The 27,273-nt window shown below is 50.9% G+C and overlaps 1 protein-coding gene across 1 annotated transcript in view; it reads left to right on the top strand.

The window, feature by feature from the left end:
* The window catches only part of ERN1 (endoplasmic reticulum to nucleus signaling 1), an 83,190-nt gene that overhangs the window by 41,175 nt on the left and 14,742 nt on the right, over window positions 1-27,273 (top strand). The window contains exons 3-14 of the mRNA XM_018065355.1: window positions 5,350-5,383; window positions 6,635-6,707; window positions 8,671-8,743; window positions 11,202-11,324; window positions 13,065-13,166; window positions 14,588-14,849; window positions 16,351-16,429; window positions 17,660-17,825; window positions 20,605-20,723; window positions 24,116-24,307; window positions 26,007-26,274; window positions 27,076-27,166. Of these exons, the coding sequence (XP_017920844.1) occupies window positions 5,350-5,383; window positions 6,635-6,707; window positions 8,671-8,743; window positions 11,202-11,324; window positions 13,065-13,166; window positions 14,588-14,849; window positions 16,351-16,429; window positions 17,660-17,825; window positions 20,605-20,723; window positions 24,116-24,307; window positions 26,007-26,274; window positions 27,076-27,166 (1,582 nt within the window). The remainder of the gene's footprint in view (window positions 1-5,349; window positions 5,384-6,634; window positions 6,708-8,670; window positions 8,744-11,201; window positions 11,325-13,064; window positions 13,167-14,587; window positions 14,850-16,350; window positions 16,430-17,659; window positions 17,826-20,604; window positions 20,724-24,115; window positions 24,308-26,006; window positions 26,275-27,075; window positions 27,167-27,273) is intronic.

Raw genomic sequence — 27,273 nt, 5'->3', positions numbered from 1 at the left:
CACTTCAGAGGCGGTCAGTGTCATGAAGAAAAATCCAGCAGGGAAGAGAGTAGGGGATCCTGGGGGCAGGGCTAGGAAGTGGTCATGGAAGGCCTCTCTGAGATGGTGATGTTTGATCAAAGACCTTGGCACAGGGAACAGCATACGCAAAGGCCCCAAGGCAGGTTTAGACTTGGCAGTAGTCCAGGAGTAGCCTGTATTCCAGCATGGCTGGAACAGAGTAAGGAAGAAATCATGGCAGACTGCCAGCGTGGGTGTGGGGTTGCGTGGATTCACAGATGTTCACTGGGTGAACATTGGCCTCTACTGGGCAACAGAATACCCGTCAGTGGATTGTGAGTGGCAGAGAGGCATTATCTGATTTATGTCTTCGAAGCATCACTCTTCTATGTCAAGGCACTGACTTACAATCTTAAGATATATTTAACCTTATTTAATCGACGTTATTATCTCTATCTCTTTATTTTTGTCTTTACTGAGAAGGAAACTGAGGCTCAGAGAGGTTAAGTAACTTTGCCAAGGTCACTCAGCTGGTGAGTGGCAGAGCTTGGATTTAATCCTAGGTTTTTCTGATCCCAAAGGGCACACAGCTAGGAGAAAAGGGAACTCTTAAAAGACAAGTTCCAGTGATGCTGAAAAGTTGCTGAAAGTAGGAAAAAGAGTGATGAAATAGACCAGAGAGTCTGACGTCCGATGGCAGGTTCTGCAGGGGAAATGAGCGTCAGCAGTGTGGTCTGAGGGAGAAGGCAATGGCACCCCACTCCAGTACTCTTGCCTGGAAAATCCCATGGACGGAGGAGCCTGGTAGGCTGCAGTCCATGGGGTCGCTAAGAGTTGGACACGACTGAGTGACTTCACTTTCACTTTTCACTTTCATGCACTGGAGAAGGAAATGGCAACCCACTCCAGAGTTCTTTCCTGGAGAATCCCAGGGACGGGGGAGCCTGACGGGCTGCTGTCTGTGGGGTTGCACAGAGTCGGACATGACTGAAGTGACTTAGCAGTGTGGTCTGAGGACTCCCTATCTCCTAGGAGAACAGGGTAGCCAAGCCAGTCTGGAGAGAACGATGGAGGGTGTGATTTGGGCAAGTGGTGGTTGAGGTGCTGGCAGGAGATGATGGAAAGGTTCAGTGGGTCCAGAAAGAAGAGTTTGAGAGATGGGGACCTAGAATTTCCCCGTTGTGATTATGGCTGAAGCTACAGAGATCGATGTGCTTTCAGAGAAAACTGAGAGGAGAGCCAGGAAAAGTTCTTCCCTGTTGGAGTAAGAAGAGGGAGGGAGAGGGGAAGGGAGTAGGCGGAAGAGAGAGGGAGAGAGAGAGATGAGTGAAAATCTGGCAGTACTGCAGGCCCGCAGAGACCAGGAAGTGGAGAGGCTGGGGGAGGGGAGGGTCGAACCGGAGGCGGGGGCAGCAGCAGGCACGTGGGATCACCCGCAGGGTGGTGAACCAGCTGCAAGAGTAGAGCTGTGGGTGCTGATGGACAGAGACCTCGAGGCCCGGGGCTCAAGAAGGGAGCAGAGTCCAGTGTGCAGTCAGGGCCCGGTGCAGAGAAGGTAGGAGGTTCCAGAGAGGATGGTGAAAAAGGTATTCTTGGAAAGATGAAAACTCACTTCGTTTGGAAATAAACATGTTTACGTCTGTCTTGGGTCATTTCTGCCTCGGGTTGAAAAGGAGGATTCCACCAGCACAGAACAGGAGCCACACATCTCCCGGAGTAAATCAGGCCTGAAATGGACCCGCCAGGGGAGCCGAGTCCAGTGGCTGCTCCCAGGGGGGAGGTGGGCAGATCTGTTTCTGTCTTGATCTTGGAGACCAAACACTGATTTCAGCTCCCCACCCCCACCCCCCACCCCCCCCCACTGCTTCTGGTATCTTTACCTTTCTGTTGAATAACACCCATTTTTATACTGGTAAAGTAACTTTTTTTTTCCTGCCCTTTCTGAAAGTAAAACAGCTTGGTGAGATGGCTTTCGTCCTTATCGGTTTCCATATAGATAGAGAGGCTTATTTTGTAGCAGCATTTGTTTATAGCCTTAGGGTTAGGCCACTGTTTCCTTTCACATGAAGGTGACTTTGTTTTTTGGTTTTGTTTTTTTTTTGAGAGCAAGAATCTTGCCTAAGTCCAGTTCTCATGATTAAATCCAAAACAATTCCTTTTCATGTTGCGCTTCCATGGCACATTTTCAGCTGATGCTTTTTCCTTTTATTTTGCTGGCTTTTCAAATATTTTTATCCTTTAACCTTTTCTAATATGGAAAATTTCAAGCAGAGGTAGAGAGAACAGTAAATGACAGGCCAGTGTTGTCAATTCTATCTTTAAACATTTATCAACAGGCTGCCATTTTTTTGTCTTATGTTTCCTTCCCTTGTGTTGTTTTTATATCATTATTAATTTATTTATTTTGGCCACATCACGTGGCTTGTGTGATCTTAGTTCCCTGACCAGGGATCGAACCTGTGCCCCCTGGCATTGGGAATGCAGAGTCTTAACCACTGGACCACCAGGGAAGTGGTTCAGGATGGAGGGGACCCATGTATACCTATGGCTGATTCATGTTGATGTATGGCAAAAAACCACAATATTGGAATTATCCTCCAGTTTCCTGTAGTATTTGAAAGGAAACCTTAGATTCAAATGATTCTTTAAGAAGAAAAATACGCAGAACGGGTCATTGTTCCACATCTGCTTGCTGTGACATGCATGCAGCTCTGCAGGTGTGTATTCCAGGGGCCCTATTTTACGAGTGAATGAGGAGGTGCCCCTCTTGGAGGTCATGTCCCCTTAAGCCTAGGAGAAAGCGTGGCTCCTCAACCCTGCTGTAGGTGTCCACCCGCCCTTCCCTGGCTCCTGCCAGCAGCCTGTGTCTTAACTGGAACCTCTCTGGTGCAGGACACACTTTGGGACCTGAGGCCTCCGTGTCAGATAAGCTGAATAAGCTCTAGAGAACCAGGAAAACCCACAGTGAAGGAGGAGACCCTGAGAGTAAGCAAACACTGACCAGCAAAGATCAGCTCAGGAACAGGCATCGAAACCCCCTCAGTGTCCACGTCTTGTTTTTGGTGAACAGCTAGGATTTGGTAGCGTCCTCTTCATCTCTGTTGATCTGCGGCACCTTTAAGTGGCCGGAGCAAATCGAAAGGACGCCTTCCTCCTACTGTGTTTTCTTGGAAACATGCCTTCTCGCTCTCCCTGGCGCACTCAGCTTCTGGGCTGCATTGGAGGCGCTGGGTTATAATTGCTGCTGGTCTGTTTCAGGAGGGTGAGGGCTAGGCACCCTCATTTCCTGTCTCTTGCATCAGTCTGTTTGTGAGAGTGTACTGAGAGGTGATTAATGGGGATGATCGCCATGTGCTTACCAACTGAAAGTTCCTCCTGTTTCCTGAAATGCTCTTGGTTTTAATGAATTGTTTGTTTGCTGCCCACAGACCACATGTGGTGTGTACGCCTCTGTTGTTGTGAACACCGGTCCACCTTCATGTGGGAGCTGGGCCTGCAAAGCAAAGTCAACACACGATAAGGCTTGAAAGGGTTTCCTTTATCTGAGAATCCCAGCTGACCTGGGGAATTAGACAGCTGTCTGCCACCATAAGCAGGGCCTGTATCCAGAGTCACATCACAGCATTTGCCGTCCTCAACCCTAGCTTTGAAGTTTTGTGGGCAGCATGGCTGATAGCCTGTGGGCTCCCAATGGCTGGAAACACCTCATTGCTGTGTAGTCTCATGCCTAGGATTTCAGCTCTGTTACAGTACTGCTGGGTCAGTGGCCTCCAGCCACCCTGTGGACTCTGGATTGTCCTTGTGATCTGTGCCCAGGAGAAATTCTGTCATTCAGATGACAGCAAATATTGGCTTGGCCAGACAGTTCGTTTGGGTTTTTCTGTACCATCAAGTGGACAAATCTGAACAATCTTTTCAGCCAACCCAATATTAAAACGACTTGAAGGAAAAACTGTGTTTCCTATTTCAAAGGTAATGCCTACTTTTGTAGAAATTTGGGAAAATGTGGAAAAGGTGGGGAAGTCGTTTATATTTTCAACAAAGATAACTTACAATTTAGCACTTTTTTTGACCTTTCCATCTTTTTTTTTTTTTTTAACACAGGTGTTTTTTTTTCCTTCTCAGCTGCATTAATACTCTAGGTACAATGTTATTTTTTTCTCCTGAACATATATAGTTATAAGCCCTTATAACTTTATAAGCCCTTTTAGAAGCTTTAAGAATCTCCCTGCAATTCAGGAGACCTGGGTTCAATTGCTGGATTGGGAAGATCCCCTGGAGAAGGGAATGACTACCCTCTCCAGTGTTCTTGTCGAGAATTCTATGGACAGGGGAGCCTGGCGGGCTACAGTCCATGGGATTGCAAAGAGGTGGACCTGACTGAGCGACTTTAGAAGTCTTAATTTTCTGCCAAGTGGACATTCCATAATTTAACCACATCCCTGAACAGTTAGGTCATCTGTGATGCTACCGTGAAGATCTTTGTACAGAAAGCATTTTATATACTTTGTGTTGTTTTTAAACCAGACTTTATAGACATGGAATTAATGGATCAAAGGGGATCAAGAAGAATGAACATTCAAAGGCTCTAAAGTCATCATATTGCTGCCCCAAAGGGATGTGTCCATTTACCATCCAGTCAAATTCTCATCAACAGCAAAACTGCTTCTTAAGCCACAGTTTTGCTTTCCCAATGGAAATATCTAGCACCACGCCAGGTATCTGACCCAGAGATGGTTTGGGTTTAGAAGTCCTTAATGTGTCAGATAGTGACACTGTGACCCCTTGTCCACTGTGGGTTGTCGCTGTGCTTCCTTATATGTCCAGCCTCCAAGTCACAGGCGTGTTTCCTGAGAGCAGTTCCATCCTGCCCTCAGCCCCCTCTCCAGTCTCAGCAACGGACCTAAGAGCTTGCATGAGTGATGCGTGCGTGCGTGCGTGCGTGTGTACTTAGTCATTAAGTCATGTCCAACTCTTGTGTAACCCCAAGGACTGTAGCTCACCAGGCTCCTCTGTCCATGGGATTATCCCAGCAATAATACTCAAGTGGGTTGCCATGCTCTCCTCCAGGGAGTCTTCCCGACCCAGGAGTTGAGCCTGCATCTCCTGAATTGCAGGTGGATTCTTTACTGCTGAGCCACCAGGGAAGCCCCCGTCCCCCCGCCCCCACCAGCCCCGCTCCCAAGAGCCTACATTAGTGTTTTTGTGTGAGTTTTCTAAAGTGCCTTCACCTACGTTTTCTCGTGTAGATAAATTTATTGGTCCATCTTGTGAGCTGGTCCTAGGAACTCTAGAAATCTTGACATTTTACAGTCTGTCTGACAATGCCTTTGTTGTTCTTTTGCACAGATCCAGTCCTGCAGGTTCCAACACACGTGGAAGAGTAAGTGTTCTGATTTGCTGCACACTTCCCTTTGATTCATTTTCTGTTTTACTCTGTTTATGAAGCTAGTTGCTGGGAGCACATGTATACATCGATATTAATATTAAATAGAATGAGAACAAATGACTCATGGGTACTTTGAAAGAAGCCTGTGTTGGGAAAAGGGTGGTCAGTTCCTTGATGGGTGAGGTGGGGAGGCAAGGGTGTTAAAAAGGCTTCTTTGACATGTAATTTAAGGTGAGTTTTGAGCTTAAGCTTCCAGAGTTCTCAAAAGGGCCCAGGCGTCTTTGGATCTCTGCCCCATTCTCTGTGCAAAACTGTGGAGAGGAAACAAGAAAATGACTTGTTATTAGAGTGTGTGTGTTGGAGTAAAAGTTCGGATGGCATCTCTAAGAGCCTCAAATGATGCTGTAAACTGGGGAGAGAAAAGATTCAGCCAGGGGTTTCTGCGTGACTAGTCATCATTCAGTGGTTAGCAGGTTAGCGTCACAGAAGAGCACCTTGAACCTGCTTCCTGAGAAGCAGCTGATGAGAACCTAACCCATCCCCTTGGCAGCTTCTTTCTCATGTCAAGCTTTTATTGCCTCCTAAAAATAAATGTTTGTGGAACACCAAAGACACATTTGTTCTCCCTGTTTAGGTGCCATGCCATGCTATTAAACATTAATTGTTGCGGTCCTGTATGCAGCTGACTTGGAAACTGAAAAGCAGGCTTGCTGGGTCCTTTTCCCCTATTGTACCTTTAGCCAGCATGCTTTGACCAAATGATGATTTACTCCTCTGTGGTTTTGGACTAGTTTTCCACTGCAGGTTGTTTTGTTTTGTTTTTTTTTTTTCCCCACGCCAAGTATAGTATAGACCAGGGGTCCCCAGCCTCTGAGACCTAATGCCTGATGATCTGAGGTGGAGCTGATGTAATAATAATAGAAATAAAGAGCACGATAAATGGAATACACTTGAATCATCCTGAACCACACCCTCCCCCCTCCCCACCACCCCACCATCCATGGAAAAATTGTCACCTGCAGAACTGGTCCCTGGTACCAAAAAAACGTTGGGGACCATTGGAGATTACCAGAAGGATATTTTATTATCTGTGGCTAAGATGAAAAAGAAGTGGATGGAATTGTTTTATACATACACACACACACACACCCCCCTTGCTACCAATCGTGGTTTTGCCTGGCTTTGGTATTTTATTCTGTGCCCTGGGCGGTAATCTGTCACTAATACTCACTGCTTGATCTGCAGGCCTGCCTTCCTCCCAGATCCCAATGACGGCAGCCTGTACACGCTTGGGGGCAAGAACAATGAAGGCCTGACGGTGAGTGTATTTAGCTTCTTGGTGCTCTGGAGGTTCTAGACCTCTGTTTTCAACCGCAGCTGTACATTAGGATCATCTGAGAACTTACAAAAGATTCTGGGATACTGAATCAGGGGGTCCAGACCGGGGCCTGGGCAAAAGTGTCTTTCTCACAGCTCCCTCGATGAACTTTTAAATGTATAGCCCAGAGTTCAAAAACACTGATCTCTCCTAGCAGTTTCTCAGGGCTCAGCCAGCACACTGGAAGGATGTGAAATTCCTTCAGGAACAGGACTCACTTTATCTAGTGATTATTATTATTATCATTAAAAAAAATTTTTTTGGCCACCTGGCATGCAAGATCTTAGTTCTCCGACCAGGGACTGAACCCATGCCCGCTGCAGTGGAAGCGCAGTCTCAACCTCTGGGCCACCAGGGAAGTCCCTAACGTGAGTGATTCTTAACTGGGGGGAGGAGTGTAGTTTGCAACACTGTGCACTCCCTCAGTAGACATCCCCTTGGTGGGGGTGGGGGGGTTATATTCCATTGCTACCTCCACTTGAGAACAGACCTTAAGGTTCACAACCTTAGCTGCACATTGTAATAACCTGGCGATCTCTAAAAAATACTGTCTAGGTCCCAATCCCAAAGTCCCCATTTGATTGACCTAGGTCATCAGGACTTTTTTAAAAAGCTCCCGAGAAAGGGAGTGGGCCCACACATATGGTCATCTCCACAGCAGAGGTGTGGAAACTCTGCCCAGAGAGGTGAAGGAAGGTGCCCAAGGCCAAAGCACCAGGTGGAGGGGGTGCTCCATGAACCCCCACCTTCCAGAGGCTGCTCTTGCCACCACCCGCAAACCGCTTGGTGTCGTTTAGCAGCTCCAAGAACGTGGTTTCCAGCCTGGGCCTCGAATCGGAAGGCCGAGGTGGCCGCACTCAGCCTGACCCTGGAGACTGCCAAACAGTCCAGACTGAAAACCTTGCAACAACATCCTAATACTGAGAAACATCTGGAAGAAGCCCGGTTAGGACAGCCTCTCCAGGGCGTGTTTTTTCTGCTAACGCTTAGGTTAAACACTGGGATGACAGGAAAATCTGCATTATTGGTTCCTGAAAATTCTGTTGACTTTGCTTTCTTGGCAAGAAAGGTGACAGTTGTCATGAGGCAGGTATCCAGGGGATGGTTTCAAGAACACAGAATGTTCCAAAAATAAAGTGTTCTGAAACAAACTCGAACCCAAAGAGCTTGTCAGATGTCAGCTGTCAACTCTGAAGGATCGGTTTTTATGATGAAATGCAGTTGAAACATGCGGACTGCTCTGAGTTTCTTTTCCTAGCACCTACCATAACTTCCTTTTAATACCAAAAAGCCCAGTCTTCTTCTCTTTTTCAGTAGGAGAATTCATTGCTAGAGAAAACACCAAAACTTCTCTTCCTTCCCCAAACTCTCCTGTGTTGCCCGCAGAGCGACGGCTGCTCCTCTCCCTCGAGGCTGCCCTTCAGGGTAGTCTCCTGGTTGACTCCCACTCTGAGGAGTGTTTTCTGCTCCCGTCTAAGCAGCTCTGGGATAATTTTCCAAGACAGGGCAACTCTCCCTCCTCCCCCCAACCCCCAACCCTTAGGATTTCAAAGATTGTGTCGTTCTGTCCTTATTTGTGTGTCTTTTCAGAAAAGGTCAAAGAGCCCCAGAAGGGCTCTGGACTAGAGACTTGCAGGGGGCATGTCACGTAAAAGAACCAGTGTGTCCGGCACCGAGGACCTGGAAGCCTAGGCTCCCTGCACACCTGCCCACAGTGTGCAGGGAGCCTAGGGTGCCTCCTTCTCCTTGGTTTCCAGTTAGGAAAACCCCCACGTACCACCTCTTTTTAGCAGAATTGGGTAACAGAAACAGACTGCAGTGAAATTGTAATCATTGCACAAGACCTTGTTAACTTTTTTTTTGCTTTGCCTTTTTTTTTTTTTTCCTTTGTTTTGTTTTAAAGAAACTTCCCTTTACGATCCCTGAGTTGGTGCAGGCATCTCCGTGCCGAAGTTCAGATGGCATTCTCTACATGGGTAAGAGTTCCTGTTGCTGATCCCTTTTGGAAGCGAATGCCTCAATCTGGGAAGGTGGCAGGTCTGAGAGAGAGGAGATGTGTGTACAGACACTCCTCTACCCACCCTTCTGGGGAAGGCCTTTCTTGCCTCTGTTGGGCTGGTTCAGGCCAGGATTAGCTGACCAATTAAGAAAGGGTTACCCCTGCCACCACACTTGGGAGCAGACCTAACACCATTAATATGGTTACTCATTTAACAAGCTTTTAGCTGCTGTGTTGACCTACCCCTGCGATTTACAGATTGCAACATACCCAGAAGCAACTGGATGAAATTTAAAGTGAATTACAATAGTCTGAGCCAAGAAAGGGAAGCCAGGCTCTGCCTATTAATTATAGGGCTTTCTTAGTATTTCCTGCTATCAGAATATTGGATAAAAACAGCATTTAACTGCTTGCTTAGATAAGCCTCCTTCATACCTACAGGGGTCATGTCTTTCAAAGCATCAGATCAGCTGCTTTTCTTTGACCAGGTTGCTGCCAAAATGTCAATAAAAATGCATTTGTGACACAAAGGGGAGCTGTATTTATCTTGAAAGCATAGTAGTAATAATATCCTGTATTTATAAAGCAGCTTTCTTTCTGAGGAACTGAAAGTGCTTACGGCCTATTCATGCCTTGGGAGCTTTTTATGTGTGTTTCTGGGTCTCAAGCACAGGCCCTGGCTGGATTTTAAGTCTTTGTCTAAGGAAACTGGGGCTCTTCTTTCCACACCTTCAGAATGAGGAAGCCCCTGGCCAGGGATTCAGGGGAAGTGATCAACACAGGCTTTCTCTGTGCTCTGAGCTGTGCTCGGGCCCCTCTAAACATCATCTCACCATCTGTAGTCACTGTTGTCTGGCTGATCTTCCAGCTCTGACCAACAATTCGTCACAGGGTGCATCTAAGTTGTGGCAGTTGCCCTGACCCATCCATTAAAGTGGTAGCTGGGTCACGCAGACTGTCACGGTCCTTATAGTAACCAGAAGGGCGCCCGGGCCATTCAGAAAGGGATCCTGGCCATAGCTGTCGGGTGTGATGTTTTGTCTCCATCTTCAGATCTTTTTCATATTAAGATTTGTCACTGGGAGCAGGAAGTTAGGATCGTGGACGAGTTTCCGACAAGCAGACTGGCACGTATGCTCCCTCTGTTAGAATTAGGCGTAGCTTTAGCAGCTTCACGTGCCCTGTGAGCTTGCTGGCATCTCGGTACTTGGCTTCCAAAAGTCCCTTGAAATGGGAAGCATGGCCGATGAGGCAGGAAGAGACGAGTGAGCAGAGAGAAGGCTTGTCTTTGGGAGACAGGCCTTATGAAACAGAAGCGTGCACATCACAGTGAAGGTGTTGGCCTTCAGACAGGAGCTGTGTTTATCTTGAAAGCATAGTGGAAATAATACCCTGTATCGGGCTTCCCTGGTGGCTCAGTGGTAAAGAATCCACCTGCTAACACAGGAGACACAGGTTCCCTCCCTGATCCGGGAAGATCCCACCTGCCTCGGAGCCACTAATCCTGAGCACCACAACTATTGAGCCTGTGCTCTAGAGCCCAGGAGCTGCAACTGCTGAAGCCCGTGTGCTCCAGAGCCCATGCTCTGCCCCAAGAGAAGCCCCTGCAGTGAGAAGCCTGTGCACTGCAACTAGAGAAAGCCTGCACGCAGCAATGAAGGCCCAGCACAACCAAAAATAGACAAACAGATAATAAAATTATTAAAACAGTACGGAGTATTTATAAAACAGCTTTCTTAGGAGCTTGCCATCACCAGGATGCCCTGGTGTGTGTCACCATAGGTTTGAGTTTTCCTAATTGTGTTGTTTAGCTACACTGTCCACCAGTTCATACCTTTTAATCAGCTGACCGAGAGGAGGGGTGTAGCGTGTGGCTGGGGAGTCACTTGCTGGTCGAGGCCGAGATCACTTTGTCCTCATTAGCACATGGCTGCCACCAGCTCTAGTGCCCAGTCACTAATTAGATTATAAACCAGTGTCTGTAGGTCCTCTTTACATGAGGGTTCATGAGTAGGGATATTGAGATGTGTGAATGATGGTTACCAGGGAGATAAGCCCCTGGGTGCACTTCTGGATTTATATAGATCCTAGTCTATGGAAAAAGGTTTATCTTAACAGGCCAGATTTTTCATATTTAAGGCTACTCATCAGAGCAATAAAATCTGTGAGTTGTTATGTTATTAGGCGTGGAGAAATTTTTATACCATGACTAGGTTATTAAGTTGTTATAGGACCCAGTGGCCCAAGAAGCTTTATTATCTGCACATTACCATTAACCTGGTCACCGACAGACCATCATAGAAGTGTCTTCAACATCATGAGACTCTCAGGCCTGTTTCTCAGCTCAGAGAGCATCTTGGGCTGCTGGTTTGGCGGGGATATTTTTTTCCATGTTGGGTGAGTGTTAACCACCACGTGTCCTTGTGACCTTGCAGGTAAAAAGCAGGACATTTGGTACGTTATCGACCTCCTGACTGGGGAGAAGCAGCAGACCCTGTCGTCAGCCTTTGCAGACAGCCTCTGCCCATCAACCTCTCTTCTGTATCTGGGGCGAACAGGTAAGAAGGAACCATTGATTGTGTACAGCCTGCCTGATTTCGAACAATGACCTGAAATAGCCTTCCCTTGGGGTCTCTGCCTCCAGGCTTCATTCTCTAGAACGCACCCAGAGCGGCCTGGTCCACACACAGGTTTCCATGTTGTTCCCCTTTATGATACCCCCTAGAAGCTCCCCATTGCCCGAGGATTATGAAGCTCCTGTGATATAGCCCCCACCTCTGTGGCTGCCTGCTCTCAGCCTCAGCTGTTCGCACCACCCAGCTGTTCACACGGCCCATCGCTGGCCCTTTCCAGACATCAGCAGCCTCCCTACCACACCATCTCCCACCTCCTCTCTCTTCAGCCTCCTCCTCCTCCTCAACTCTTGTTGCCAAGCGTTTCTAAATCGTATTTGCCCCCTCAGCTAGACCTCTGGATTCCTGAGGGCAGGGCTTGGTCTTGTCTGCCTGCTGAGTCTCCACACCTGGCATGAGGCTGACACGTGGCCGGGGCTCAGAGGCTGCAGCGAATGAGTGGGTGGGCGGGCGGCCCTTTCCTCCAGGGACCCGCCTTCCAAATGTCACAGGTGCAGCCCTGACCCCCACCGCTGCTCCATAAGAATAACGGACAGCTCAAATAGAGCGACAAGGGGAAGCAGGTCTATGGAGGATCACCTTGAATCTTTCTGAGGCCTCAGAGGAGGGTCTTACAGCCTCATCTTTGATCTGACCTTAACCCTGAAGCCATTTTTTACTGGAAGCACCTGAACCTGAACTTCACCCTAAGGCCTTTTTTTTTTAGTTGATTTATTTATTTCGGCTGTGCTGGATCTTTGCTGCAGTGTGTGGGCTTTCTCTAGTTGCAGCAGATGGGGGCTACCCTTCATTACAGTGAGGGGCTTCTCGAAGTGCTGGTTTCTTTTGTTGTGGAGCACAGGCTCTAGGGTGCATCGGCTTCAGTAGTTGTGGCGCACAGGCTTAGTTGCCCTGCAGCATGTGTGATATTAGTTCCCAGACCAGGGATCGAACCCATGTCCCCTGCATTAGCAGGCAGATTCTTAACCACTGGACCACCTGCGAAGTACCTCCCCAAGGCCATTTTTTTATGCTGAGAGTCTTTTCCAGCTGGAGCATCAGTCCTGGACCTTCTGTATTTCCTCTACATTCAACTTGAAAACAGAGTGGTTTCCTCTTTAGCTTATCGGCCTTGTGTCCTACCACGCACAGTTAAGAGAAACCGTTTGGCGTGTTCTGCATTCTGCCTGGAAATCTCCTTAGTCAGAGCCACAAGTTCATTACTTGCTTAAATCTTTCTATTTTTCAAGTTATGGCAAGAAGTGGTCTTAACTAGTAACTGTGTCACCACCAGCTAACCTGGGTCATCGTTTTCAGCTTCCGTCAGCTGTTCCCTTACTGCTCTTCCAGCTTCCATCTGCCTCCCAGTCCCAAAGTCAGTGCCGTGCGTTTTAGGGTTCTGTTCTGGCACCATCCCACACCTAGGTACTGATTTCTAGTGTCCACTCTCTATTGCTGTATAGTAAACTACCCAAAAACTTAAGTGGCTTAGAACAGCACCAGGACATTGCTCATGATTCGGGAGCCTTGAGTTCAAGGACACAGCATAGGCGGCCTGTCTCTGCTGCACAGGCTGTGGGCCAGGTTCGCTCGTGCATTTGGGACTCCAGTCCTCCTCCCCGTGGCCTCTCTCTCCCTACATGGACGGCCCCTCCGGTAACAGGCTGCTGTGTGCTCCCCACTCAGAGTACACCATTACCATGTACGACACCAAGACCCGCGAGCTGCGCTGGAACGCCACCTACTTCGACTACGCGGCTGCGCTGCCTGAGGACGATGGGGACTACAGTAAGTAGCCCCCCCCCGCCTCCCTGGCATGGAGAGGTCAGACGGGTACTTAGGACCTGTGGGGAAACGAGGGTTCCAGAAAACCGAATTTCCTTTTAAGACCTTCTTGGTCACCAGCTTTTGGACTTTCCATGGACTTGTAGTAGATACTTGAACAGTCAATGGGGTTTTTGTTTGTTTTTGTTTTTCTTTTTTTTTTTTTTGGCTGTACCACGTGGCTTGCAGGATCTTAGTTCCCTGCTGCTGCTAAGTCGCTTCAGTCGTGTCCGACTCTGTGCAACCCCATAGATGGCAGCCCTCCAGGCTCCCTGTCCCTGGGATTCTCCAGGCAAGAACACTGGAGTGGGTTGCCATTTCCTTCTCCCATGCATGAAAGTGAAAAGGGAAAGTGAAGTCGCTCAGTGGTGTCAGACTCTTCGAGACCCCATGGACTGCAGCCTAGTTCCCTGACCAAGGATCAAACCCAGGCCCCCTGCAGTGAAAGTGTGGAATTCTAGCTACTGGACGGCCAGGGAATTCCCTTTTATTTATCTATTTTTTAACAGCCAGTATTGAAAGCAGGGGCCTGGGCGAGAAGTATGGAGGGAACCCAGGTAAAACAGTGGTAAGTTTACCCCGAGAGGAGGCAGGACACCCTTCCTGGAGTCCCTCTATGTTGCAGGAATTGACTACAAGCCCATGGGAAGCAGAATTAAATGTCAGTTTGATATGAACAACTGCCTCCGTAACTGTGGCTCATTCCCAAGTTATTTCTCTAGGAAACATCCCCCCAGCTCAAATGAAAACTAAAAGCCAATTTTGCCATCTTAACACCGGTACCTGAAAGTCTGACAGATGTCCTCTGGGGCCTCGTGCGGGCAGTGTCAGTGGTCAGCCCTGACTCTCCAGCTTGATTGGTAGCTTTGAAAGGATGGCTGTAAAACGCCAGGTTCACAGGCTCTCCTCTGGTTCCCTTCCCTGCACTGTTTACTCCCACTAATTGTGTGTGTGTCAGTCACTCAGTCGTGTCCAACCCTTGCAGCCCCATGGACTGTCAGGCTCCTCTGTCCGTGGAATTCTCCAGGCAAGGATACTGGAGTGGGTTGCCATTCCCTTCTCCAGTGGATTTTTCCGACCCAGGAGATTCTTTACCATCTGAGCCACCAGCGAAACCCACTAATTGACTTGAATTACCAAGTGAAAAAAGAACACCGCCAAGTGAGAGGGTGACCCTGTCTCCAGTTTATAAACCAGGCAGCTCTCGCTGTCGTAGAGCCTGAGCAGATTCACTGAAAGCCAGCAGAGTTGTTGGGAGGCATTCTGAGAACACTCCAGAAGGCCTGTTTCCTCTGGTCAGGTGACTGCAGCTTGGCAAGAGCACGGAGGATGTGGCTGCAAGCTGAGGTGAGACTTGACATGCCGTGTTTATCTGATCCGTACAGAGATGTCCCACTTTGTGTCCAATGGCGATGGGCTGGTGGTGACGGTGGACAGCGAGTCTGGGGACGTCCTATGGATCCAAAACTACGCTTCCCCCGTGGTGGCCTTTTACATCTGGCAGCGCGAGGGTCTGCGGAAGGTGATGCACATCAACGTCGCCGTGGAGACCCTGCGCTACCTGACCTTCATGTCGGGGGAGGTGGGGCGCATTACCAAGTGGAAGTATCCCTTCCCCAAGGAGACGGAGGCCAAGAGCAAGCTGACGTGAGTCCAGGACTTGGGGCGGAACGGCAGGGGCCACGTCCCCGGCGTTCTGGGCCTGCAGCAGTGTGCTGTACCAGGCACTGGGCGCCAGGGTTTGGGGCAGACATCCCTGAAGCCATGAGAAATATAAACAGCCAAGAACAGCTCGTTCAGAAACCTCAGAAGAAGTGGGCACCCCTGGATGCTTCAGATTCCTGAGCATTAAATAAATTGAAACTATGGGTGCTAGGGTGCTTAGTCACTCAGTCCCATCCAACTCTTTGTGACCCCATGGCCTGTAGCCCACCAGCTTCCTCTGTCCATGGGATTTCCCGGGCAGGAATACTGGAGCGGGTTGCCATTTCCTTCTCCGGGGGTCTTCCCAACCCAGGGATCGAACCCACATCTCCTGTATCTCCTGCACTGCAAGCAGATTTTTCACCCGCTGAGCCACTGGGGAAGTCAAAATTATGGAAGGACACAGGAAAGACACTGCCAGTGCAGCTGCAGCGCCATCAAACCTCTCTCTGGTGGTGGGAGCACGGGGAAGGCTAGTTAGTTTTTAGCTTTCTGCATTTTCCAAAAATTTTTTGTCAGTTGTATTTGCTTTAAAAATCAGGAAAAAAAGTGTTAGGGTATGTGTGTGTCTAAGACTCAGGCCTGTTTCTCCACCCCCGCCTGTGAACAGCCTGTAACCCCGTCACTTAGCCTTGCTGAGCCTCTGTTTCCCATTTTCCTGAGCCGTGGAGATGATCAAGTGAGCATGAAATGTTCTCTGAGTTCATAGCACTGTTCAGATAAGATGTTTGTTGAGAGAGGTTTAGAGAATTTAGTGGGTGACCCACCCCCAAGACTGGCTGTTGATAGTAACCCGAGTTAGCAGGGTCTGGACGTGCAGCCTCGTGTTTTCACACTCGTGACGACCGCAGACAAAAGCCAGGTCCCCTCGCCTCCTCAGTGCCCCCGACAGGGACAGGCCACCCACCAGAAGCCTCACCCAGTTGGAATTTCCTGTGCAGCCCCTTTGCTTCAAGCATTCAGATAAGACTTTTCTCCAGGCTTCTGTAGAACCTCTAGAATCTTTAGGCGTCCACAAGCCATCATGGTGGGGATTCTGGTGGCCTGTCAGTCATCAAAGTATGCTGGCTGGGCCGACTTAGAGGCTGTGGGGTGGCTGCATGCCTTCCAGCCTCAGTCTCTCCCGGGTGATCATTGCTCAGGGTCCCTTCTGAGGGCAGAAGCAGGGATGGGCCGGTGCAGGCCCGCCACCTGCAATTGAGGAAACCCGGGCTGCAGGCAGGTGGCCCGGCAAAGGCATCAGTGACATCAGGGCTCGTGGTCCCGCTCTCCTCGGGCCCAGGGCAGTTCCCTTGCCTCCCACCCTCTCCACGCTCAGAGCTTGGGGCTTCGTGTGCCTCTTCCTGGGGGTGGTAGTCAGGGCTGTGACTCTCTCCTGAAAGCCCCCTTTGGTGGGTCCAGAGATCAAATGACAGTGGCCTGCACGTGTCTGTTTGTCTCCTAGGCCCACCCTGTATGTGGGGAAATACTCCACCAGCCTCTATGCCTCCCCCTCGATGGTACACGAGGGCGTCGCCGTTGTGGTAAGTCCACTCTGGGGGCTGGGGGGTGGGGCTCACGGAGGCAACCTCAACGCACTCCTGTTCCATTTCAGCAAAGAACAGCTGAATGATACGCCAACATCCTGTTAAGGACACAAGACACGCATCCTAAATCCTCAGAGATAATTTGTGCACGTGCCGCGTTCTGCCTCATGAGCAGAGTCTTGTGACTGAGGCAGCCGCCTGGGCCTGGGAAGCCCCGGTTGCTCCCCTTGGCGTTTGGATTCCAGTCTAGACTCCCCAGCTGGGGTTCAGGCCCCCCGCAGGCCCACCCCGCAGTGCCCGTCCACCCCACAGCTGGTGTCACGGTGGGGGCTGCACTGCCCCTCTCCTCCCTGAGTTCCGAGAGTTTCCAGTCCATCTTTCTCAGCCCTTCTTCGGGCTGCGCCTCACACTTGGATTGTACTCCTGTCTTCCCTTTTCCTCCTTAAATCCTGGGCGTCCTTTGGTGACTGGTCCAGCCTCCTCCAGCCTTGCCAGGTCGCCTCAAGCGCCCTGTCTCTGAGAGTCTGAGGCATCACCGTCCGGGCTGCTGTTTTGGTCCTTACGGTGTTTGAGCTGTTTGGTTGGTGTCTCCTGTCTTCCCAGCGAGTCTGTCAGCTGCTCAGGGCAGGGCCTGCCAGGGTCCAGTGGTGCCCGAGCCAGCACTGGGCTCGCAGCTGGAACATTCGCACCCCGGTCACTTGTACCATGTGTGAATTCCATCAGTTATATCTGCTTCTCACAGTACCCTCGTGGAATTCCACACACACCCTTCCTGTTTCCCTGTTCCCAGATTTAGAGAGATGTCCGCATTTCAAAAGACGTCCAAGGAACTTCCCTGGAGTCCCAGTGGTTACGACTCCATACTTCCCCTGCAGGGGAACAGGTTCGATCCCTGGCCCAGGAACTAAGATCCCACATGCCGCACAGTGTGGCATAAATAAGTAAATAAATAAATAGAAAGACAGCCAAATTTTAAAAGACATCAGGGCAGCGTTGTCACACCCTGGGGGAAGGGCTGCTCCTGCCCCATCTTGGGGCCTTTGAGTCCTGCTCCGCCTTCCCAGAGTTGGTGATGGACAGGGAAGCCTGGCGTGCTGCAGTCCATGGGGTCAGAAAGAGTTGGATACAACTGAGCGGCTGAACTGAACTGCCTTCCCAACCAGCCTTGCACGGGAATACTGCTGTCCTACCGGCCACCCCTAGCCCCACTCCGGTCTGTCTTCACAGCCCCGGGGCAGCACCCTTCCTTTGCTGGAAGGCCCCCAGACCGACGGTGTCACCATCGGGGACAAAGGGGAGTGTGTGATCACGCCCAGCACGGACCTGAAGTTCGACCCCAGGCTCAAAGGAAAGAGCAAGCTCAACTACCTGCGGAACTACTGGCTGCTCATTGGTAAGTCAGCTCCTCGGGGCGCCGACGATGACCTGCTGCCTCCTTGTGGCCAAGAGACAACATTACCAGTCACAGCCCTCAGCTCTGTGCTCCGAGCCTGTCCACGTTGGTTTTTCAGACCGTGGACTATTTTAACCCCAAGGAAAACAAAACAGTCTAGCTGTATTACCAAGTCAGTTCTCAGAAATCATTTGACTAATGTTCCAAAATCCCAGTACTAAATATTACAAGCTCTGTGCAGTGATCTGACGCATGTTGGATGTCTGTGCCAGGCACTTTCGAGTATTTCCTTATTTCCCACAAATGACCCCTTTGCAAGGTCAGCACCCTTGTTATATCCAGTTAAGAGTCAAGGAAGCAGGCATCCTTTGTGGAAGAATTCACTTGGGAGTTGGTGTGGGCGACCAGGGGGGAGTGGGAGAGGAATGAGTGAGTTGAAGACCCAGGAGGGACTGAGGCTGGAAGAGAGTCAGAGGCTGGACTGAGGTCCAGGAGCCGCAGCAGGCAGAAGTCCCGGGGGTGTGGGATGGCCCCTTTCCCCTTCTCTTCTATTTCTGCTGCCATCCCTGCTGGTCCCCAGGCTGGAGGCCCCTGTGAGGACGGCAGAGGTGACAGGAGCTGTTGGCGAGCATCCCAAGTAACTAGAGCAAGACGGAGTTTTCTTAATCGGATTTGCCCTTCCTGTGTGGCATCTACTCCCCGATCCTGCCATCTCCAAGCCCTAGAGGGAGTGCAGTACAGAGGCTGATGAGCTTTCTCCCCACCGTTCTCCCCTAGCGCTCGTGCGGGCTGGGGCCAGAGCAGAGAGAGGTTAGGCCTGGGGTGCCGGGAACGGGAGGTGGAGCCGCCGAGGAGCCTGCACACCCGAGAGGCAGCCAGGCAGTGGCATCTGGGTGGGGGTTACGCTAGTTACTTGGGACGCCCGCCAGAGACGCAGCTTCTGTCACCTCTGCCTTCTTTGGTCACACTCGCTGCCTTCGGGTGTCATCTCTCCCTTTACACACCAAAGGGGCGTAACTGGGCATCACAGAGAGGGAGCGAGATGTCCTAGAGCCCCCATGGGTCCCTTTGCCGTCGTCCAGGCCTTGCTGTTCTTTGTTCATCCTGACTCCTTGTTCCATTCTTCTTCTGGTTATTATTTTTACCAAATAATGAGCATAGGAGATAACAAAATAATTCTACCCTTTTTCCTGAACAGATGTAGTTTGGAAAGCATGTTGTGAATGGGCCCAAAGCAGAGGAAAAAAAGAACTGATGGGCAGAGGCCGTTAAAATCACAGGGCCACTTGGTTTTATGTAGCAGTTACGGGTTGCATTGACTGTCTACCAGTGGTTAAGAATGAAAAAATTATTGGAAACTGGGCTTCCCTGTGGGTCCAGTGGTTGAGAATCTGCCTGCTAATGCAGGGGACACGGGTTTGACCCCTGCCCCAGAAAGACCCCACGTACGTCGGGGCCGCTAAACCCACGAGCCACAGCTGCTAGGGCCCTGCGCTTAGGGCCTGTACTCTGCAGCAGGAGAACCCATCCCGGGAGAAGCCCACACACTGCCTCTGGTCCCACAGCTAGAGAAAGCCCAAGTGTAGCAGCAAAGACCCAGCCCAGCCAGAGGTGAAATTAAGAAAAGCGACTGGAAACTGAGGAAATATGTATATGAGACCATGAAAGATCCAGAAAAAAAGGCTTCATGGCTCTTTTGGAAAAACAGAAGACCAGGTCTTGTTTGCGCAGAAGTGTTTCAGGATCTCACAGTCACGGTTGTAGCACAACGGGTTCAGAGTGCCCTCCATGATGCTGCTAAAGGCTCCGCTAGGGGAAGGCCTGTTTATAAGGCCTGTGGGCAGAAGAGGGGATTTGGGCTCACCAGTGTGTTGGGAGGTGCCCGGCCAAGGGGCAGGGCTTGGAACCAGGAGAGCAGCAGGCAGAGCGCCATAGCACAGGGTGGCATGTGTGGAGGGGCAGCCTCACTCCTCTTAGCTTGAGGGTCTCCTGTTCCCGAGCCTCAGAGGTACCTGGAGACACTCCCGGGTCAGATCCCTGGGCCCCACTGGCAAGTGTGAGTCAGAGGTCTGAAGCAGGCAGCCCGTTCAGGAAATCCTGCATCTCGGTGTTCCTTGAAAGATGAGGGGAACTTGATGTCTCAAAACAAACCTAGGCTTCCCTTAATAAGCAGTGTTGACGGTGTAGATAGAGAACTGACCTAGAGGGAGAGTTCAAGGGGATTTCTCCAAATGAGAAGTATACATAGCTCAGACTAGTCCTTGGGGGTTTCCCTGGGGCTCAGATGGTAAAGAACCCACCTGCAATGCAGGAGACCCGAGTTCAATCCTTGAGTCAGGAAGATCCCCTGGAGAAGGGAATGGCAATCCAAGAATCCAGGTATTCTTGCCTGGAGAATCCCATGGACAGAGGAACCTGGCGGGCTGTAGTCCATGGGATTATAAAGAGTTGGACATAACTGAGCACACACTCGCGCGCGTGCACACACTTGTGCCTTGCTCTGAGTGTGTCCTGGACATCGCAGTCCTTCTCATGACAGGGCCACATCTTTGCTCCTTATTGTGAGATTCAGAATACTGCATTCATGGCCTTCGAAGGTAAAAGCTCTGTCTTGGTGGAGTTCCTCCAGTCCCTAGCTCTCACCTTCTCTGCCTTTACACACGTGAGCACTTGCATCACAGGCCCCTCTCTGGGTGGCAACTGATGTCTCAGTTGAGTGTCAAGTGCGACCACCACGTGGGGAAACCATTCTCATTAGAGGCCATGCTTCCTCTTGCAGGACACCACGAAACCCCACTGTCGGCGTCCACCAAAATGCTGGAGCGCTTCCCCAACAACCTGCCCAAACACCGGGAGAACGTGATTCCTGCCGACTCGGAGAAGAAGAGCTTTGAGAAGGTGAGTGGGGACGTGGACAGTTGGTCACCGGGCCCCGAGTCAGAGGCTGGGCAATAAGGCATTTGTCCTGCCTTTAGGGCCTGCAGTCCACTCAGGAGGGGCAGGGGTACAGGAGAATCCACAGCAAAGTGCTGAGGGCCGACAGTGGGAGGGGGCCTGTGGGAGAGGCGGTGGGCGCGCTGGAGGGACGCAGGTGGAGGTGCAGGCCCGGAGCAGGCCCGGAGCAGGGTTAACCCTGTGCGTCCGTCTCTGGGGCTGAGGAGACAGCCTGATGGGATTGTAGGATGCCCGGCAGGCAGCCGTGGGAGACATGGTCAGGTGACTGCACAGGAGCCGTGCTCTAGGCCGGGCAGTGAGGGGAGAGCTGGCCAAGAGAGCAGGTGGGAGACTGAGGTGCTCTCTGGCCAGGCCTGGCCTGCTCTGGCCTCTCGGTCTGGCAGGTACCCAGGGCGCCTGCTGAGTGGGTGTGGGCACTCGGGAAGCCCGCCCGACTCGGCCCAGGTCGCCCTCCTGAGCCCGGGGAAATGAAGCCTGCTTTCAGGGTCTCAGCCAGAAGCAGACGACCACCCAAACTAGGATGACTCCAGGGGGATTTCCTTCACTCCATGGGCAGTTCTGGGGTGCTCAGGGCATACTTGAGCCTGAAGCCAGTGGGGAGGGAGTGGAGCCTGGAGCTCCAGCAAAGACACTGGGCAGCCCCACAGAACTCCAGCCCCATCTCATCTGCTGGTGGAAGCCAGGGAGCGGGGAGACCATCGCCTCACCCATGTGCATAGCCTCTGGGGCACAGAGCAGGTGTGGAGGCTGCAGGAGGGTGGGAGCTGGGGGTCGGGGTCCAGAGGCCATTCGGGCTTGGTGGATACTGCAGCCCTGCCGGTGGGGGTCCTATGACTGAGAAGGGCCTGTGGGCAGGGCCAGAGAAAGAGGGGAGTAACTGGCTGATGTGGGGGGAGGGCTGTGATCATATCAAATTCACGTTAGAGATTTAGATTTTTATCCAGAGGGAAACGGAAAGAAAATCACGTGGACGTTTAAGATTCTGGAACGTGCTGAGTTGTCCCTCGTCTCTGGAGGCAGCCAGGTTGGAGGGGGATCAGGGCCCTAAAATCTGGATCTGATTTTGATCTGAGTAAAGCCTAGCATATTTGTTATTAAACACCTAGAAAACAAAAGTTTAAAAAGAAAATTAAACAATACCCTTAATCTAACACTCAGAGATGGCTGTCATGGAGATTTTCCTATATAATCGTTCCATCTTGAGCAAAGAGTCCTCTGAAACTCCATTAAAATACTCTGGCAGGCATTTGTCTGGTATTAAGACTGAAAGAGACAGGAACACCAGACCCCCTGACCTGCCTCTTGAGAAACCTGTATGCAGGTCAGGAAGCAACAGTTAGAACTGGACATGGAGCAATAGACTGGTTCCAAATAGGAAAAGGAGTACGTCAAGGCTGTATATTGTCACCCTGCTTATTTAACTTATATGCAGAGTACATCATGAGAAACGCTGGACTGGAAGAAACACAAGCTGGAATCAAGATTGCCAGGAGAAATATCAATAACCTCAGATATGCAGATGACACCACCCTTATGGCAGAAAGTGAAGAGGAACTAAAAAGCCTCTTGATGAAAGTGAAAAAGGAGAGTGAAAATGTTAGCTTAAAGCTCAACATTCAGAAAACGAAGATCATGGCATCCGGTCCCATCACGTCATGGGAAGTAGATGGGGAAACAGTGGAAACAGTGTCAGACTTTATTTTGGGGGGCTCCAAAATCACTGCAGATGGTGACTGCAGCCATGAAATTAAAAGACGCTTATTCCTTGGAAGAAAAGTTATAGCCAACCTAGATAGCATATTGAAAAGCAGAGACATTACTTTGCCGACTAAGGTCCATCTAGTCAAGGCTATGGTTTTTCCTGTGGTCATGCATGGATGTGAGAGTTGGACTATAGAGAAAGCTGAGCGCCAAAGAATTGATGCTTTTGAACTGTGGTGTTGGAGAAGACTCTTGAGAGTCTCTTGGACTGCAAGGAGATCCAACCAGTCCATTCTAAAGGAGATCAGCCCTGGGTGTTCTTTGGAAGGAATGATGCTAAAGCTGAAACTCCAGTACTTTGGCCACCTCATGCGAAGAGTTGACTCATTGGTAAAGACCCTGATGCTGGGAAGGGATTGGGGGCAGGAGGAGAAGGGGACGACAGAGGATGAGATGGCTGGATGGCATCACTGACTCGATGGATGTGAGTTTGAGTGAACTCCAGGAGTTGGTGATGGACAGGGAGGCCTGGTGTGTTGCGATTCATGGGGTTGCAAAGAGTCAGACACAACTGAGCGACTGAACTGAAGAGTAACTTTGTAAAACAAACACACTTGAGCAAATATAACCAAATGAGTGGTGTGTCTCTGGTCACATGGTCAGCAAACATTCCTCAGCTGCCACTAGCCAGGCCACCCGCACACCCCCACAGGCGGCGGTGGGCCCGAGGGAGGCGGAGGGAGGCGTGAGTGCATGGGGGTGCCAAGGAGGCTGTGTGTCCATCTCATCCAGCAAATAATTGAAGCACGCCTGGACAAGTAGATGTCCCAGAACAAATCAATGCATTTTTCTAGAAGTCCTAGAGTTTCTGAAGAGTTTGAGAAAAACTCCACTTTATCTGAGTTAATTTGGGGCTTAACAAAGGACCCTAAAGCTTTTAAAAACTTTGAAATATAGTGGACTGTTTGAATAAATGGTTTTGTGCGTGCAGTCGCACTGAAAGTTTACAAGCAACGTTGGAAAGCTGCTTTATTACTTCCTAGATTGTGTGATTGTGTGTTTTCCTTTTTAATGTGAAATGCTGTTATCAAGTGGACCACCAGCTTTCTACCAGACTTGTTACCGATGATTTCAGAGTTTCCCCAAACAGCAAATCTACTGTCCAAGGAGGGTTTTGCCTTTAATAAGGATTTTCGAAAGAATATTGCATGTGAAGGCACTTTCAAAAGTATTTCTCTAGAAACCGTTTTTTTGAGTAATGATTCCATCACTGCAATAGCACATGGCCTCTCAAGGCAGTTGCTTTGAAAAGGGCAACAGTTATCTGGCTTTGTGGTCTTGGGTGGGCCTTAAAAACAATCCAACATATTTCACAGCATAGTCATTCCTCATAAATAATCATGGCTTCTCTTTTTTTTTTTTAACTTTTTATTTTGTATTGGAGTATAGCCGATTAACAATGTTGTGATAGTTTCAGGTGGACAGCAAAGGGACTCAGCCATACACATACCTGTATCCATTCTCTCCTAAACCCCACTCCCATCTGAGCTGAGTCACGGCTTCTCCTGATTGTTTGGCTCTTTTATATCTGGCTGGAAATGGAGCAGTGATGTCGCCACTCTCTCCCACATAAGGTCATCGACCTGGTTGACCAGACTTCAGAAAACGCACCTACCACGGTTTCTCCGGCCGTGGAAGAGAAGTTCGACCGTGCCCCTGCCAAGCCCGAGGCCCCCGTGGACTCCGTGCTCAAGGACATGGCCACCATCATCCTAAGCACCTTCCTGCTCATCGGCTGGGTGGCTTTCATCATCACCTACCCCCTGGTAAGGCTCTGCTCCTCCCCCCCACCCCGCCCACACGTTTCTGAACCTTTGCCTGTCAGTGAGGTCCAGACAAAGGCAACAAGCAAGCAAATACGCTTCTTTTCCCACTGAAGAGTCAATATTGGCTTACCTTCAAATACATTGTAATCAAAGAGATGCTCACTTCTCAGGAAATTACAGTTTTGTACTTATAACTTACAGTTTGACTGTAAAAATTGATTTGGAAACCTTGCTTGCCGATCATTTTAAATACTTAACTGTGTTTTCTTTTTTAAGACTACACATGGGAATTCCCTGGCAGTCCAGTGGTTAAGCCTCTGCTCTCTTACTGCCCAGAGCCTGGGTTCCATCCCTGGTCAGGAAACTAAGATCCCACAAGCCAAGGGGCAGGGTCTGTCCATGGGATTTCCCAGACAAGAATATTGGAGTGGGCTGCCATTTCCTTTTCCAGGGGATCTTCCCAGCCCAGAGATCAATCATGTGTCTCTCCGGTCTTCTGCATTGCCAGGTGGATTCTTTACCATTAGCACCACCAGGGAAACCCTATTTATCCCCTAACCACAAAGAAAGAAACTATACTCTGGGAAGTTCAGTAACTCTCCCAAGGTAACCCAGCTACTAGATGGAATTTCCAGAATTGCAACCCAAGTTGAAAAAGAGAGAGCGAGCTCTCCAGAAAACTCCCAGGAGAGTGTTGGCTACACACCCATCTTTACAGTCACCTTCCCACGCATGGGGACAATTAATAATCACAGTCGCTGCCACTTCAAACTAGGATGGAATGCCTTGTTCAGACTAAATGAGAGGAGTGTGGGTGTGGGGAAGGCAGCGGGATAAACTGGGAGCCCAACCTCGGCCAGGCTGCCCACATCTCAGCCCCAGCGTCCTCACCTCTGCACTGCTGCCGATCTTTGCACAAACCTCCACCAAGTGCATGGCCGTGGTAGACAGCACGGCCAGGTCTTCTCCGTGCCTGCTGTGCTCTCAGACACCTAGTACCCATTCTTCCTGTTTGGTTTCACTCTTGCAACAATCCTCAGGCTTTCATGATTTTAATTTTTTTGGCTACACTCCCAGGTGGCACTAATGGTAAAAAAAAAAAAAAAACCACCTGCTCATGCAGGAGACGTAAGAGACAAGACACAGGTTCAATCCCTGGGTTGGAAAGATCCCCTGGAGGAGGGCACAGCAACCCACTCCAGTATTCTTGCCTAGAGAGTCCCGGGGACAGCAGGCTACAGTCCATGGGGTCGCAGAGAGTCCGACATGACTGAAGCAACTTAGCACGCACCCTAACCAGGGACTGAACCCGCGCCCTCGGCAGTGAAAGCTCAGAGTCCTAACCTCCGGACTGCCAGAGAATTCCCAGGCTTTCATAAAAGCCCCAGAACTGTAGAATTGAACGGAACCCCCTCCACCTGGCCGAGTCCTCCACTTACATCAGAATCCCTCCTCCGCTGCCGCTGCCGCCCCCTCCAGTCGGGAGAATGGGCTGTCCTAGGAAGTCTGACAGGCAGGAAGACCTCCATCCAGTCCTTTACCGATCCTGCCCTCTGCTGCCTTCTTACCGGTCGCGTCCCACCCCCGGGGTCACGTCCAGTGTCGCCCGCCCCTCTGCCATAGGCAGCCTGCCCTCCCACGCCCGCCTGTCCGCCGGGGGAGCGGCTGCACTGCCCCGGGCATGTGCTTCTCTTCCTAGAGCATCCACCAGCAGCGGCAGCTCCAGCACCAGCAGTTCCAGAAGGAACTAGAGAAGATCCAGCTCCTGCAGCAGCAGCAGCTGCCCTTCCACCCGCCCGGGGATGCAGCACAGGACGCCGAGCTCCAGGACTCGTCTGGCCAGTACTCAGAGAGCTCGGCCACCAGCAGCCCCAACACGTCCCCCCGAGCCTCCAACCACTCGCTCCACTCCACCGGCTCCACCTCCAAGGCTGTCACCAGCCCCTTCCCGGAGCAGGACGACGAGGGTAAAGGGAGTTGCCGTCTTCTCTTTCGTGGAAACACAGCCTGAGGACCACAGAGCCCCCCGCGCCTCCTGGGGGTCTCCATGGGTTTATGATGTTCCCAAGGGTCTGCTGAGGTCTCACCCCCTCCTACCATCCCCCGACTCAGGGGCTGGGCTTCTGCGCCATCGCTCAGCCTCTCCCCCTCAAAGGGCTTCTTTCCCAGGGGCCACCGTGGCACCCCTCCCTCTGTCTCTCTCTGCTGGGGCTGGGAGTTGCTGCTGATTGAGCTACCCTGGCGCCTGGGTCGAGAGCATCCCCAAGGCTGGCCAGTTACCAGGCTGGCCAGTTACCACGCATACATGTGCAGCTGTGGAGTCGCTTCCCTTGGGGAGGTGGGCTCAGGCCGGCTGTTGGGGCTGATGTTCTGGGGGGGTGGACGCAGGACCAGGGCAGGAGACCTCAGAGTCCCGGGTCTCAGGCTGGAGACTCTGCTACTGGTCTCTCCACTTCACATGCCTCCCGCCCCCATCATTACCTGAGTGTTTCAGGTACAGACCTTTAGGCCTACCTGTAAAGAAGCCCTGTCTTCAAGCTCCCATCCTCACAGTAATTAATGTAAAGCAGGAACAGAGGGTGGAGACCGAGGGAGGAGGCGGCCCTGGGCAAGCGTGGGGAGCGGACCCAGGGGCTCCTGCTCACCAGGGCCCCAGGGGTGTAAACCCTCTAAATTTTCGTCCCTCTATCTGAGCTCAGGGAGCTCGCAGCCACTCTGGCCTCAAGGTTCTTTAGGTCACATCTGTTCTTTTCTCTGTTTTAACCCAGATGAGGAGACCAGCATGGTGATGGTTGGGAAAATCTCCTTCTGTCCAAAGGATGTCCTGGGCCACGGAGCTGAGGGCACGATTGTGTACCGGTGAGTGGCCTGGAGAGCCACGGACCCCCATGGTCTCATGTGGGAGCTCCCGTTGGCTCCTGGGGCACTGGGGGTCATCATGGCGACCAGACAGAAGAGCTCCCCGC

The sequence above is a fragment of the Capra hircus genome, chromosome 19 (genome assembly GCF_001704415.2).
Source record: "Capra hircus breed San Clemente chromosome 19, ASM170441v1, whole genome shotgun sequence".
Taxonomy (NCBI): Eukaryota; Metazoa; Chordata; class Mammalia; order Artiodactyla; family Bovidae; genus Capra; species Capra hircus.
This window is presented reverse-complemented; position numbering and strand designations above follow the sequence as displayed.